General features: G+C 36.1%; 1 protein-coding gene across 1 annotated transcript in view; it reads left to right on the forward strand.

Annotated features, from left to right (window-relative positions):
* Positions 1 to 13,326, forward strand: part of LOC108006842 (G-box-binding factor) — a 30,562-nt gene that overhangs the window by 14,835 nt on the left and 2,401 nt on the right. Inside the window, exon 2 of the mRNA XM_036814785.3 lies at positions 10,134 to 10,346. Within this exon, the coding sequence (XP_036670680.3) occupies positions 10,134 to 10,346 (213 nt within the window). The remainder of the gene's footprint in view (positions 1 to 10,133; positions 10,347 to 13,326) is intronic.

The following is a 13,326-nucleotide window of genomic DNA, read 5'->3' on the forward strand; positions in this document are numbered from 1 at the left end:
CGGCCTTGAAGCCAACTTGGCTTAAACAAATCCTTGACATTAGCTTGGCAAACAGTGGAAAAGAGAATGAATGAGTGGGATTCGCTTGCTCGGCCATAGAGTTTGCCCACCGAAGTGCTCCCAATTAAATTGCATTTGAGAGGAGCTCGCTGGGACCCCAGGATATGGCCACAAATTGATGTTACCTCAGCACAAACACACACTGAATTATGAGGCAGCCCACAAGAGGCGCATAAATAAAATCATTTTTCAGGCAGAAAGCAAAAAAAATTACGCCAGAATCGAAGACAAGAACAAAAATCGTGCTGAAACCACCGTTCAGCTCATCAAGTATGCAGCGGGTGTTCAGACCCTAGACCCCTTTATTCCTCAAGGCCCCGTACTCCTCTTCCCCACCCAAAAAAAAACAACAAAAACCCCTCTTTATTCCAAAGCAGCGGTAAAATTTGCTGCACGAGTGTTCAACCTATTTGTAGTTATCAGAAAATTAAAAAGAACTTGCCAGCTGAAGTGGCTAATAAACGGGGGTATATCTTGGGAGCTTAGGGGGGTTTACGGGGTCTTGAGCCTACAACATAAGGAGCGGTCGTGCGAATGCGTTTAACTGTGAATTCTGGGCGCTGAGTGAATTAAATTGATGAGAACACAAAGCCTCACAAAATAAACCTAAAAGCCAATAAAAATAGCAGCTAATGGAGCAGGAAAATGTTACGGTAAACAAAGGTAGAGTAAAATGTTCTGAAAATCCTATAAGTTCTTAAATCGATTCGAAATAATCCTATCATTTGGTGAAAGTACATAAAAGAAGCCCGGCTTTTCGGAAAATGCTAGGATTACCTTTCAAAAAATAAAGTCAAATGAATTGGGATGCATAAAAGTTTTTACGGATGCTACTACAGAAGGGGAAAATATGTATCATATCAAATCTTTTAAAATAGTTTTTAATGTTTCCATTTTTTTGCTTTAATTTTTTAGGTGTTTTTGAGTTAATCTTTACTTACTTACAGCTTTATTAATATTTTTTGTAATTATTTCATGTCTCTTAACTTTTAAAAAGAAAATACCTTTTCATAAAAAGTGAAATGAATAAACTTTAAGTACGGCCAAGTTTTTCAATAGTTATTAGCCCAAGCTTTAGAACCTCAGTCGTCGGTGAAGGCAAACTTAAATGAGGAAGAGAATGCAATTACCTGCCCATTCCACGTATCGGATGAAAACAGGTAGATGGCTAGAAACATTCTGTTCTGTTCGGGCCTGGCCCAAACCATCCGTCAATAGGCAGGCACAATTTTCCAGTTCCGCTCTTTGCGCACTTTGCCTGTCGCTTTGCATTTCCGTTCTGCCCCGCCATCTTTCCTCTTTTTGTATATGTATCTCTATCTCACCTGGTCACCGAAGGCCAATGGCTTTATGGAATAATGTTTGGAAAACTATAGCTATGTAAGCTGGCTGTGGAAAACAAGTCTTTCGGCCCACGGTGAGAGGTGAACACACAACTCCCTGTTGAAAAAGAAAAAGAGTTGCGACCAAGACTGACTGGAAAAACGTTCTCGCACTCAATAAAATCGGAAAATTAAATTTCGTGTACCCAATTTCGAACGGAGTGCCTCGTCAAACGTCAGAAAGCAGTTCGAATCTGGCCAAATCTCAGGCGTGAAGAAAAGGCTTCACAGCCACGACGAAATCAAGAATTCTCTATTAATTCAATTGAGTTCTCTGGGGCTATTTTTTGGCTTCATTAGAACGGAAAGTTGCTCACGGACAGCGAGTTTAATCGAATTGCGAAGGGGCGTAATCAATCCATTTGCGTGATTTGCAAGAAACATTCTCGAAACGCAAAGGAAAAAACGAAAGAAACTCTCGAAAAACATTTCTCAAGTGTTGGCCCTAGGGAGCGAAACGAATTCGCTGAAAAAATAAAAAACCTCAACCTCTTGAATTCTGCAAAAGGCAACTGCAACTTTCTGCCGCAGGCCAATTGAACCAAATTTTTAACATATAGGAAAAAATTACATCAAGAGCTTAAAAATTGTAACAAAAGCTGCCAAAAAATTGAATTGAAAATTGATTGACAAAGAGTAAATTGAAAAAATATTTAACAGGCAAGATAAACATAAGCAGATGAGGTTGAAAAATTACGAGTAAAGTAAATAGCAAATGTTAGATAACTTATAAAAAAAATAATTTTAACCATATTATATGATATTTAACCAAAATTATTCAACATTAAACACATTAATTGTCCAGTCTGCTCCTGTATAACCTGCATATCTCTTTAACTTTAACTCAAAGTATATTCATTTAACATTGAAAATTGATTGACAAGAGTAAATTGAAAAAATATTTAATAGATAAAGTAAACATAAACAGATGAGATTGAATAATGAGGAGTAAAGTAAATAGCAAATGTTAGATAACTTATAAAAAAATAATTTTAACCATAATACATGATATTTAACCAAAATTATTCAACATTAAACACATTAATTGTCCAGTCTGCTCCACTTTAACCTGCATATCTCTTTAGCTTTAACTCAAAGTATATTCATTTAACATTGACACGGACAGGTGAAAAGACAAATTGTCGGTACAAGTTACGGGCCAAACTTACGGAGTTTAACGAAAAAAGTTGGCGTTACTGCGGGGACAAACTTACGGATACGGATTGACAAGCGGTAGTAACGAGCAGATGGACAGAATTATAGATTGACAGATTGACAAAGGAACAAACTTCGCACAGATATGTATATTTCTGCCTCTGACAGTTGGAAACATTTGTGTTGTTTCCTTTAATGTTAACCATCAATCAAAAGATATTACTTTATCACTTTATTATTTGGAAAATTAAATCTTAACTTTAGATAGACAGTATATTTAAATGAATAGATATTTAATGTCCATATTTAATTTCCAATAACTATAGCCTACAATATCAATAGCTTTAATTAAGTAGTTTATAATATTTAAAACAAACTTACCTACCTTCAGTTAAAAATTCAATTACATTTTCATATTAAATTGCATTACATTTGCCACACGTTCAGTTCCATTTAAAAACATTTTCCCTTCTTACAAGCTCTGCCATCAATTTATCTTTATTTAATAATAAATCAAGTTAAACTCATTAAACATGGCCAGTATTTTATAATGCAAAATATCATCATCAATTTAATTAAATTGATTTTTACTCGCATTAAATCTATACACCATCAGCTATAGAAATTGACACTGACTGGCCCCAAAAAAGGCAAACATTGGGAGGTCAGACAATTGAAATAGATTATGCGTAAAGGGCGCCCAACAAAAGGGGGCGTGGCGGCCAACGCCCACACACAAAAGGGCGGAAGGTGAAAGATTGAAAGAGGTAAATACAGGAGGTGGGGATTCTGTGCCCAGAGAGACAATGAGGAAACACAACAAAGGGCTGCGTTCGAGCCCCATTAGAGGGCCATTTAAAACACATTTAACCACCCCGCCGGTTAAACCAAATCAGCTTACACAACAAGCAAACAAAAAGCCAAGTCAGTCCGTCGATCGTCGACTGTCGCTGGATTGTTGGTTTTGGTTTCGGTTTTGGTTCACTGTCAATGCAATTGGCGGCGAATAGCTGGAATACTTTTACACATTTTTAAAAGCGGGAAGAGACTACCACCTAGCACTGAAAAAAAATTCGATTAGATTAGATTAGATTAGATTAAAATAGACCTTTTTAGTTGGGTTATTAGAACTAAATGTTTTTAAACTAATTTACACACAAAAAATTAATTATTTTAAAAGATGTACATTTAAATAAGTTACATTTGGGTAAATATATTATAAAAAAGATTGGCTTTTGTGATTAAACTTTTTTTCTAAATATCCGCATTGAATAAAAAAAACTTTAAATATGAAGCTAAAATTTGTGAGGGGTTATCTACATATATAAAAAATAGAATGCTAAAGAATTTTAAAAAAATTTAATAAAATACAATTTTATAATAAAATCTGTTAACTTTTTTTAGATAATTTAGTTTGAAATACTATTCTGAAATTGTTAAATATTGTATTTAATAATAAAATTGTATCTTGTTACCAAAAATACATTTTTTTTATATTTGAACAAATTAAATTTGGTTTTGGGTATCTTAGTTATTTTTACAGAAATCCAAATATTTATACGATTTTGGCCAGTGTAGGGGGAAGATGGACTGCGATAGACACTGACACATTGCAGGTAATCAGCCAAGCTTGGGCCTAATGAAGGTCAAACCCGTTGACAGATATCCACGACTGCGTCTCCATCTTCAGGCCAATCATTGCCAACTTCGAAGCTGCTTTTTTGATCGAAAATAGTTCCAGTTGAGGGCACACGTCACGCAACATTCAAATGCTCGAGATCGAGTGGCGAGGAAGTCGCATTTGGATTCGACTAAAATGCTGTTTTGAAATTAACCCAATTTCCGTGCAAATGACAAAATGAAAATGAAAACGGAAAGGCAAAAAAAAACTGAAAAACAAAAAAAAAACCTGCGACAAAAATGCGCAGAAATTCCTTGGCAAAAGCCATCGTAATAATAAACAGCAATCAGCGAATCTTTTGGATTGCCAAAGCAAACAGCTACAAACAATTCAAGTTTGTCATTGTTTTGTGTTTGGTTTTGTCATGTGAGAAAGTCGTGCCAAATGCAGATCTTTGGCCATTACCATAATGACAATTATCCATATAGCCTGTGATGGAGCGAAATTCAGAGTTGAATTCCATTCGGGGCAGACCAGATGCAGTACAACTAGCAGTACACAAATTGCTCAGCAAATCCATGCAATTTGCAGACCTTCTCCCCCTACCCCAAAATTTCCACCCACTCATTACAGCTTCATCTCATTGTAATGGCATAATATTTTCTTTTCGTTTTCATTTTCCCTTTCTTTGCACTCTGAGTCTGTTTGCCTTGAAAATTATACAAAGGGGAAGCTGAATTTAAAGCCGAAAGTGTGCCAGCCATGGCTAAAAGCGAAATAATGCAAAATCTTAAGCCCTTAATCGAATTAGTGAGGGTTATGGTCTGCGGATGAATAACATTATTTGGGCGGCTATTAGTTGGGGTTTTGCAATTTTTTCATGATTTTTTTAGGGCTGTTGTGGTCAGTCCTTGAAAATTACATTTTTTGAGCTTAGTTGAACAACTTTAAAGTTGAAATCTTAAAAATTATTTTATTAGCTATTTTTAAAGTACTAAAATAAAATGTTTAAAATAATTGATTACCTTCTAAATATTGTTGCTAGAAACGTTGGGCAAATTCTGACGTTCTCGTCTGAGTTGAAAATGTTCTTAAAAATAGAACGACATTTTTAAGTTGAAAATGTTTTTATTTCGCTCGAATCAAGTTGAATAGGCGGTATTTAAGTACATTGTATGTACAAATAAACTATTAATTCAGTCCTTAGTGTATTCTTATCAAAAAGTTGTTATAATATAGATACCAAAATGACTTACACGGTTTTTAAGAACGAATGTTCTCAATTCAAGAACAATGTTCTTGGATACTTCTCTGTGTGTATGTATCATATACATATATATATATATATATATATTCGTAAGTTATATTCTATTGGTTTTTTTGCCGTTAATATAAGAAAAATGTTTTTTTTTAATTTACATTAACATTACACAATGACATAAAATACTACATGTTAAATAAGGATTTTTTAAGATTAAAGAATAAAATTGTGATATACAAAGTGTTAATTATAGTATTTAAATATTGCTTTGTTTCAATCTTGTTCCATCCTGTCTCTTGGAATAGAACCACTTATTTTCTGCACTTCCTGTTGCAACACTTTAATTATTGCAGCCTCATTGTTTAACAACAAATGGGCTTAGTTATTTAGCCAGAAATGTTTTTGTGATCGCAGACCAGGCTAAATAAACCGAGTCGGATCTGGTGGAGATTGTGGGGAACTCTCGTCAGCGAAGCGTAAACTGCTATTTGACCCTTTTCCCCCATTTGCCACACCCACACATGCACTGCCCCATTCCGCCCACATCCCCCACCTTCCTAACCCCCTTTAAAACATGCCGCTGCATCGGTTCTAGTGCAAAACAATTTAAATAACAACGACATCGAGTTGGTAATGGAGACGAGCCAAGTTTCATGGCGGAGCCTGGGAATTGGCCCTCTTCTTCCCTCTCTTTCGGGCCAACTATCCCCATCTCTCTCGTGTGTGTGGAAACCCCCTTTAGCACACTTGTTGCTAACCCCCCTCCGAAATCTCCCTCAATTGCAGATTACTGGAGCATGCAATTGTTTGCTGCTTTTGCTGTTGCTGCCTATTTGAAATGCAGATTTCTTCTGCTTGTTGCGGCGGTTTTATTTCATTACATATAAATAGCACATTGATGAGCTCGGGGGCAAAGGGTGGGAAGTAACCCCATACCAGCAAGTAGTTCCTTTTTGAAAGTACAGTGGTTTAATCACTATAAGTAATGAAAACAATATGGGATTTCTGTAGAAAATTAAAAAAATAATATACAGAAAGTCTCATAAAAATCATAAATTACTATAATTAATAAAGTATACGGTAAAAATTCTAAAGAGACCTTACTTATTTTGTATATTTTCAAAAATGTATATTTATAATGATAAGTATATAAAAAAATCGAAAACTATCCATCAAGTATTATTCAATATAAAAACCTTTCATGATTAGTTTTGTTGTTATACATTTATAAAATATATTTTTTAAGGAAATAATCATAAAGAATAACGGTTATCTTACCAAATAGCACCTTATAAATAGATAACATAACTGAAGAGGTATCGATAAAATTCTGATGACGATAATTGCGCTCTAAAATCGAAGATAACGTATCTTTCCAAATATTTGAAAATTTTGGTGTGATGTAATTCCTACTTTAAGTACTCTGAGGACTAACAATTTTTCAAAATGTATTCTGAAATCCGTCGATACATCAGAATATCTATCATTTCTTCAAAGTACAGACTTTGGAATATAACCCACTCAAATTAAATTAATTTTTTCTTAACTTAAAATCTATATTTCAGTTTAACATTATTTTGTGGTAGTGCACACATTTATATTTAGATTAAGTGTGTTTGCCAGCTCTACATATTTTAGATATGTACATGGTACACATTTAAATATGTGTGCTTAAATGTAAATGTGCAAGATTCCTTAACTGGAGAATGGGAATTGCATTTGCAACTGAAATTTTGTTGCCAACCAAGAAAACAGAAAAGTTTTAGATGCCAAAGTCTTGGCTACGGAATGAGGTTATCTAGCCTCCCCCGCACTATGCATACCTAGTATATATTTCTCGCTCTCCAGAGGTTTGACTACCTCTTTTCTACCTGCTGGTTGGCCTGTGAATTGTAACGCGCATTTTAATTAGATTGTTTGGGTTCTGAACTCCACCTCATGCAAATTAGTTCGAGCCGAGAATGTGGGAGATTGCTTCACAAGAATCCAATTATGTCTGCCAAAGTCTGGATCCAAACTTGGAGAACTGATTACTTGAGAAGTGGATTTTTGTATGCATTATACTTTTACGTAATTGCTTTTCCGTTTAGATTGCCATGGAAATTAGCCTGTTTCGCTTGTCCAAAGATATTTTTTTAATTAAAACCTAATGAAAATGCATTAACATTAATTGATAAGTAATTCCGGAATGGGAAAGTAGGAAGAAACCTGGGAATATTCTCATATGCAAATTGGGTTAGGTGTTGTTTGCAGAAATATGAGAATGGATTAATGGGGGATATGAGAAAGTAAAATTTCACATGAAATTAGTTTTTGGATCAGTAAGCCGCTGAATCTGTTTTCAGGAAATGGTGGAAATAGTGTTCTTCCTTTAACATTTGCATTCCGGAAAAATAGTTATTAATTAATAGAGTGAAAAATAAATGGACTACAAATTATTTGCTTTATGTCCGTTCGTCCATAATTATGTATATTATATTTTAAACAAATAGCATGGTTATTACCAATGCGCACGCTTAAAGCTGTTTATAAACAATTATTTATTTCCTATTTCGGCCTTTGGGCCAACTAAACCCATTCATCTCCCCGCAAAATCTTGTTTGGCCGTTATGCCCATAATCAATAAATCAAAATCCAAAGCGAAACAACAAAAACACTGCAAATGCATTAATTAACAAGCGTAAAATTGCACCAAATTGAGTTTTGAGCTGACCACATTTTTGGTTTTCCCTCCAGCGATCGAAGGGGAGGCGTTGCGACCCGTGTGTGGGCGTGGCAGTCTGGAAAACCGCAAATGATAATTTACATTGTGGCAACAACAAAAACAACAAATAAAGCCAACATTTGCAATCGAATTTGATGAAAATTCATAATTTTTTACGTCCATGTGCCTTTTTGGTAATTTGTCTTTTGGGCCATGGGCGTGAGCGTGGGCGTGGAAAGTGGGCTAAAAGGTATTACATCATTTTAGATGGTCCAAATACTAGAGGTCGGACGTCAAGTGATTTATGAAGCAACTTGAAGAGTAATTGTCTTTGTCGGGTTTTCTTTTATTTACTTTTAACCTAATTGTGTCACTGTACCTATTGTACCAATTTAGTAAATGGTTTACATATTCAAATTAAAAATGTACCATACAAGATTTAAAAAAGACTATCGAGATTTTTGTACTTTTTATTAAGAATAAAAGTAATTGTCTTTGTCGGGTTTTCTTTTATTTACTTTCCACCCAATTGTGTCACTGTACCCATTGTACCCATTTTGTAATGGTGTACTTCTTTAAATTAAAAATGTACCAAACATGATTATACCCGTTACTCGTAGAGTAAAAGGGTATACTAGATTCGTCGGAAAGTATGTAACAGGCAGAAGGAAGCGTTTCCGACCCCACAAAGTATATATATTCTTGATCAGGATCACTAGCCGAGTCGATCTAGCCATGTCCGTCTGTCCGTCTGTCCGGATGAACGCTGAGATCTCGGAAACTATGGGAGCTAGGCTATTGAGATTTGGCGTGCAGATTCCTGAGCTTTTTATGCAGCGCAAGTTTGTTTCAGCACAGTGCCACGCCCACTCTAACGCCCACAAACCGCCCAAAACTGTGGCTCCTACAGTTTTGATGCTAGAATAAAAATTTTAACTGAAATGTATTTTTCTAACGCCCACAAACCGCGAAAACCTGTGACGCCCACAATTTTCATGCTAGATAAAAAATTTTAACTGAAATGTATTGGTCTCGTCGATACCTATCGATTGATCCAAATTGCCACGCCCACTCTAACGCCCATAACGCTTAAATCTGTATACCGCCGGTAGGTGGCGCATTTTAATCTCTCTTTGCTGCTTGCATATCTCCATATAGCTGAGTAACGGGTATCTGATAGTCGAGGTACTCGACTATAGCGTTCTTCCTTGTTTTAAAATAATTTTGCTTGAAATTAACTAATTGTACTAATAAGGACATTCTAGAATCTTTAATAGTTTGTGATTTAATTTCGTAATTCTCTTTTTTCGTAACATATATCATATTTAAGGTCATTACTTTTTTTCACACACTGTAGCTTTTTAAGCATTTCTTAATTTTTCATAATATGCTTCTTTGTTTTCCCCATTTATTTCTTCAAGTTGTGGGTCAAAGTCTTTGAAAAAATGATGTTATAAAAGAAAAAGTAAACCGTGAACATAAAAAATGGTCAAAAATAAAAACAAAGTAATATGAAAACATGGTTAGCCAGAGACAAACGGGTTATGCGCTTGACCGGCTATCTCGCATCCACAGCCTTAATAAATGTGAAAAATGTTAAGTATACCAGAAATTTAATGCCAAGCAGTGTGTAGAGTAACGTTAAAAAATATATATATGTTTAAATATACAAAGGAGGGGGTATTGTATAAATAATTTTCTCTAATTAATTGTACAACTGGCTAGTGTTAAAGCTGCTCACCTGAGCCTTTCCGCTTTTGGTGGTATTCCTTTTTTTCTGTGCGCAATTTCGCATTAAAAGCAAACCAGCCACTGGGTGGTTGTTCAACACTTTGACAACATTTTTCAAATTGCAATTTTCGTTTTTGCTCGGCTAATTTAACGCGCATTTTTCAGGCATTTTTCTTTTAACTTATCCATATATGTATTTATTTGTGACAACATTTGCAGGATGCCAACATCTTGGCCGCACCCAGCCACCACATCCAGAGCCACATCTACGACTTGCCACAGCAATTGCAGCCACATCAGCACCACCACTACCAGCAACAACAACATCAGCACCACCACCAGCAACAACAACAACAACAACACCATCAACTAAATGTCGAGGCTGTCATATTGCAGAATCAGGTGGATACATTGCATTGGCAATTGAAACAGGTGAGTAAATGAGCCGGCGAAAGGCAGGCCAAGAAATCCGGCAAGCCAAACAAAAGACTCAAGACACAAACGTGACTTGTGATTTCTGTTCTTGAGCGGAGGAAACTATGTTAAGTGCTAAATCAGCTCAGCAACCCAACAACCCCACACCGAACCCCATCTCAATCTCGATCTGCTTTGGCCAGCGACTTCTGTTGCCCTCCTTGGATCAACCTGTTTTCCTGTCTCTAACATTTTTTATTTAAATAGTTCTCACGCTTAATTTACTCGAATCGGAATGGAAATGGAAATGTAAGAGATGTGAAGAATGATTCCGTGAGCAGAAGGGGTCGCTAGTTAGGTTCGGTTCTATTACACTGAAATTTTGACTCAATAATAAATACTGACTTGCAGGGTTTTAGATTTATGATCTTCAGTATGCATATAAAAGCTTTCTTATAAAGAGTGCAGGTAATTTACTGAATAATTCTTAAGCCAATAAAATATAGGCTGATAATAATGTTATTAAAGATCTTAATAAATTTAACTAGGTAATCAGTTTTATACAAATTGGTACATACCTTAAATATTTAATATATTTATAGAAATTATGTCTACAAAAGAATCAAGATATCGTTCTGTTTTTAAGTATTAACAACATTTGGTTTCAAGATCAACATCTCATTATATGTTTTAAATTATTTATAATATTTTTGATCACATATATACCTTTTAAATATTTTTTGTCCATGTGTATCAATCGAGTCATTTCCTTTCACCATAATTCCTCACCAGTTAGGGCAAAATGTCTTGCCCCATCGCAATTAGGCGGCAGAATTCTTCTCTGACGCTTAATTATAGACTCGCAGTGTGGTCGTTGGTGCTCTTCTATATATGTATGGCTTTGTTCTGGTCTTTGGTCTTTGGTCATCGTGTCTCTCATTGTCTTTCGACCATTTCCTTTAGCCAACAGCTGCATTAATTTTATACTTCCTCACAAAAGGTTGCTAATGGAGCTGACGGGTTTCTGCCTTCTCAAACTTCACCGTAAAAGTGAGAAGCGCAAGATTGAATCAAACAATTCTGATTGCTATCTATATGGTGTGTAATAATAAGTTGGGCATCAATGAAATGACTTGGGCTATGAGGAAAATTCTTGAACAGGAATTCTGGAGGCACTCATATAGAGTGAATTGATTAAAGTAGCTGCGAAGAATTTACAAATTATAGGTATGCTGTTTTGGTAAAGAAGCTATGTTATGTAGGAAGCTAAAAAGGTTACGAGAAGTTGTGAGAACTTCACCAAAATGGTTTTTATGTTTCTAGGGATACTACCTATCTACAGTTTTTCCAATATATTTTGTAGCGTATCATAATAAAATAATTATATTAGAGTCCTCTTAATTGTATTTAAATATAAAGGAATGTAGGCATCACCAATAAAAGTAAAATGTTTTATTTTTCTTTAGCTTTAGCAGCTCACTTTTCTTTCGTCCCGTGACTAGATTTTCCCATTTTCCCCAATCGAAAACTAGACCAGTCCGTTAAGCTGACTTTGCTCCCAATTGACCGGATCGAACTTTGAACTCGAAACCGATGAGATGACCTTCGGCACTCACGTCTGATATGCTGAGATCTGAGAGATCTGGGATCCAACCTGGTCAGTTTCTCCCCTCCAAACACTTTCAATTCGAGGCGATTCTATGCAACGCATAATCAACCAACGGATGCCGCTGAAAGAGCGAAAATATTTACGCTTTCATTTCGATTTAATGCGCTTTAAATGAGCCCCAATGAAGTTGACTTGGAAAGCCGGCGGTCTCCGCCTTGGAAAATTGCAAAAGAAAACAAAGCAACCAGAAAAAATAGTAATAATAAGAAAAGATAAATATTTTCTACAGTTTCGACCGTTTCTTGTTTGGCGAACGGAAAACTGGGTTAGAAGGCAGGAAAACCGCGTGGAAAAACTTTTTACCATCATAAATGAAAAGTAAAAAGGCGTGGGTGGAACCCTGGCGAGATTGATTGATTGATCGAGTGGAGTCCATAGAGTCGATGGGAGGAGACTGCATTTAATTTATTCACCCGGGAGATCCCAAAAACCGAACAAACCGGTGCAGCCAGGAAATGCGTTGAATGGGAAGCTGCTGCCAAGCCAAGCGAATCTCAATCTAAGTGTGAATCCAAATCCGACTAAAAAATCCTCTCAGCTCCAATTGCTGAAACACTTTGGGCATTAATGAAATTAAACAAACCATAACAAAATCGAAATCAAATACAGCAGCAGCAGCAGCAGCAGCAATGCATCGGCAAACAATTTCCACATAATTTTCAAATAAATCTCAGACACACGAAAACAATTCGTAATTCGAATGAAAACCTCTTGCTAACACGCAGTAGGAAAAACTCCGAAAACGGAAAAACGTCCAATGAAAAATTAGTAACAATTTTCCAGCGTTGCATTATAGCAACAGCAATAGCAACAACTGCATCACTGCATCGCCAACTTACATAATCAGCCAGACACCAACTATTTTGGCATCGTGTGAAGCCCACCCCGAAAACCCGCAGATATATGTGTGTATATATGTTCATATGTATACTTACCACATATACCCACCCGTTTTGGCCAATTTTCAAATGGCCTGTGAGGTGGGAGGTGGGCGTGCGCCAGGTGATGGCAATCGGCAATCTTAACGCCTTTTTGAGGTCTCTGCCAATTTGGCAAGCGCCATAGACTCGAATGGCATTTGATAATTAGACAATTTGGCTCACAGAAGTTAACCAAAAGCGACAATCCCCCATTCCCCACTTGGCCAAAGATGCTGGAATGGCCCAAAGACCCACACAGCACAAAGCCATAAAGAAATGCGCAGAGTGAGAGGCGAGATAACAAATCAAGTGAAAGTTTTTATAGGCTGATGATGCTGTGCTGATGCCGATGCCGCTGCTCTACAAAATGTATGCTGCCCAAGCAAAATCATTTACAATTAACATAAAT

Source organism: Drosophila suzukii, chromosome 3, assembly GCF_043229965.1.
Source record: "Drosophila suzukii chromosome 3, CBGP_Dsuzu_IsoJpt1.0, whole genome shotgun sequence".
Lineage (NCBI taxonomy): Eukaryota > Metazoa > Arthropoda > Insecta > Diptera > Drosophilidae > Drosophila > Drosophila suzukii.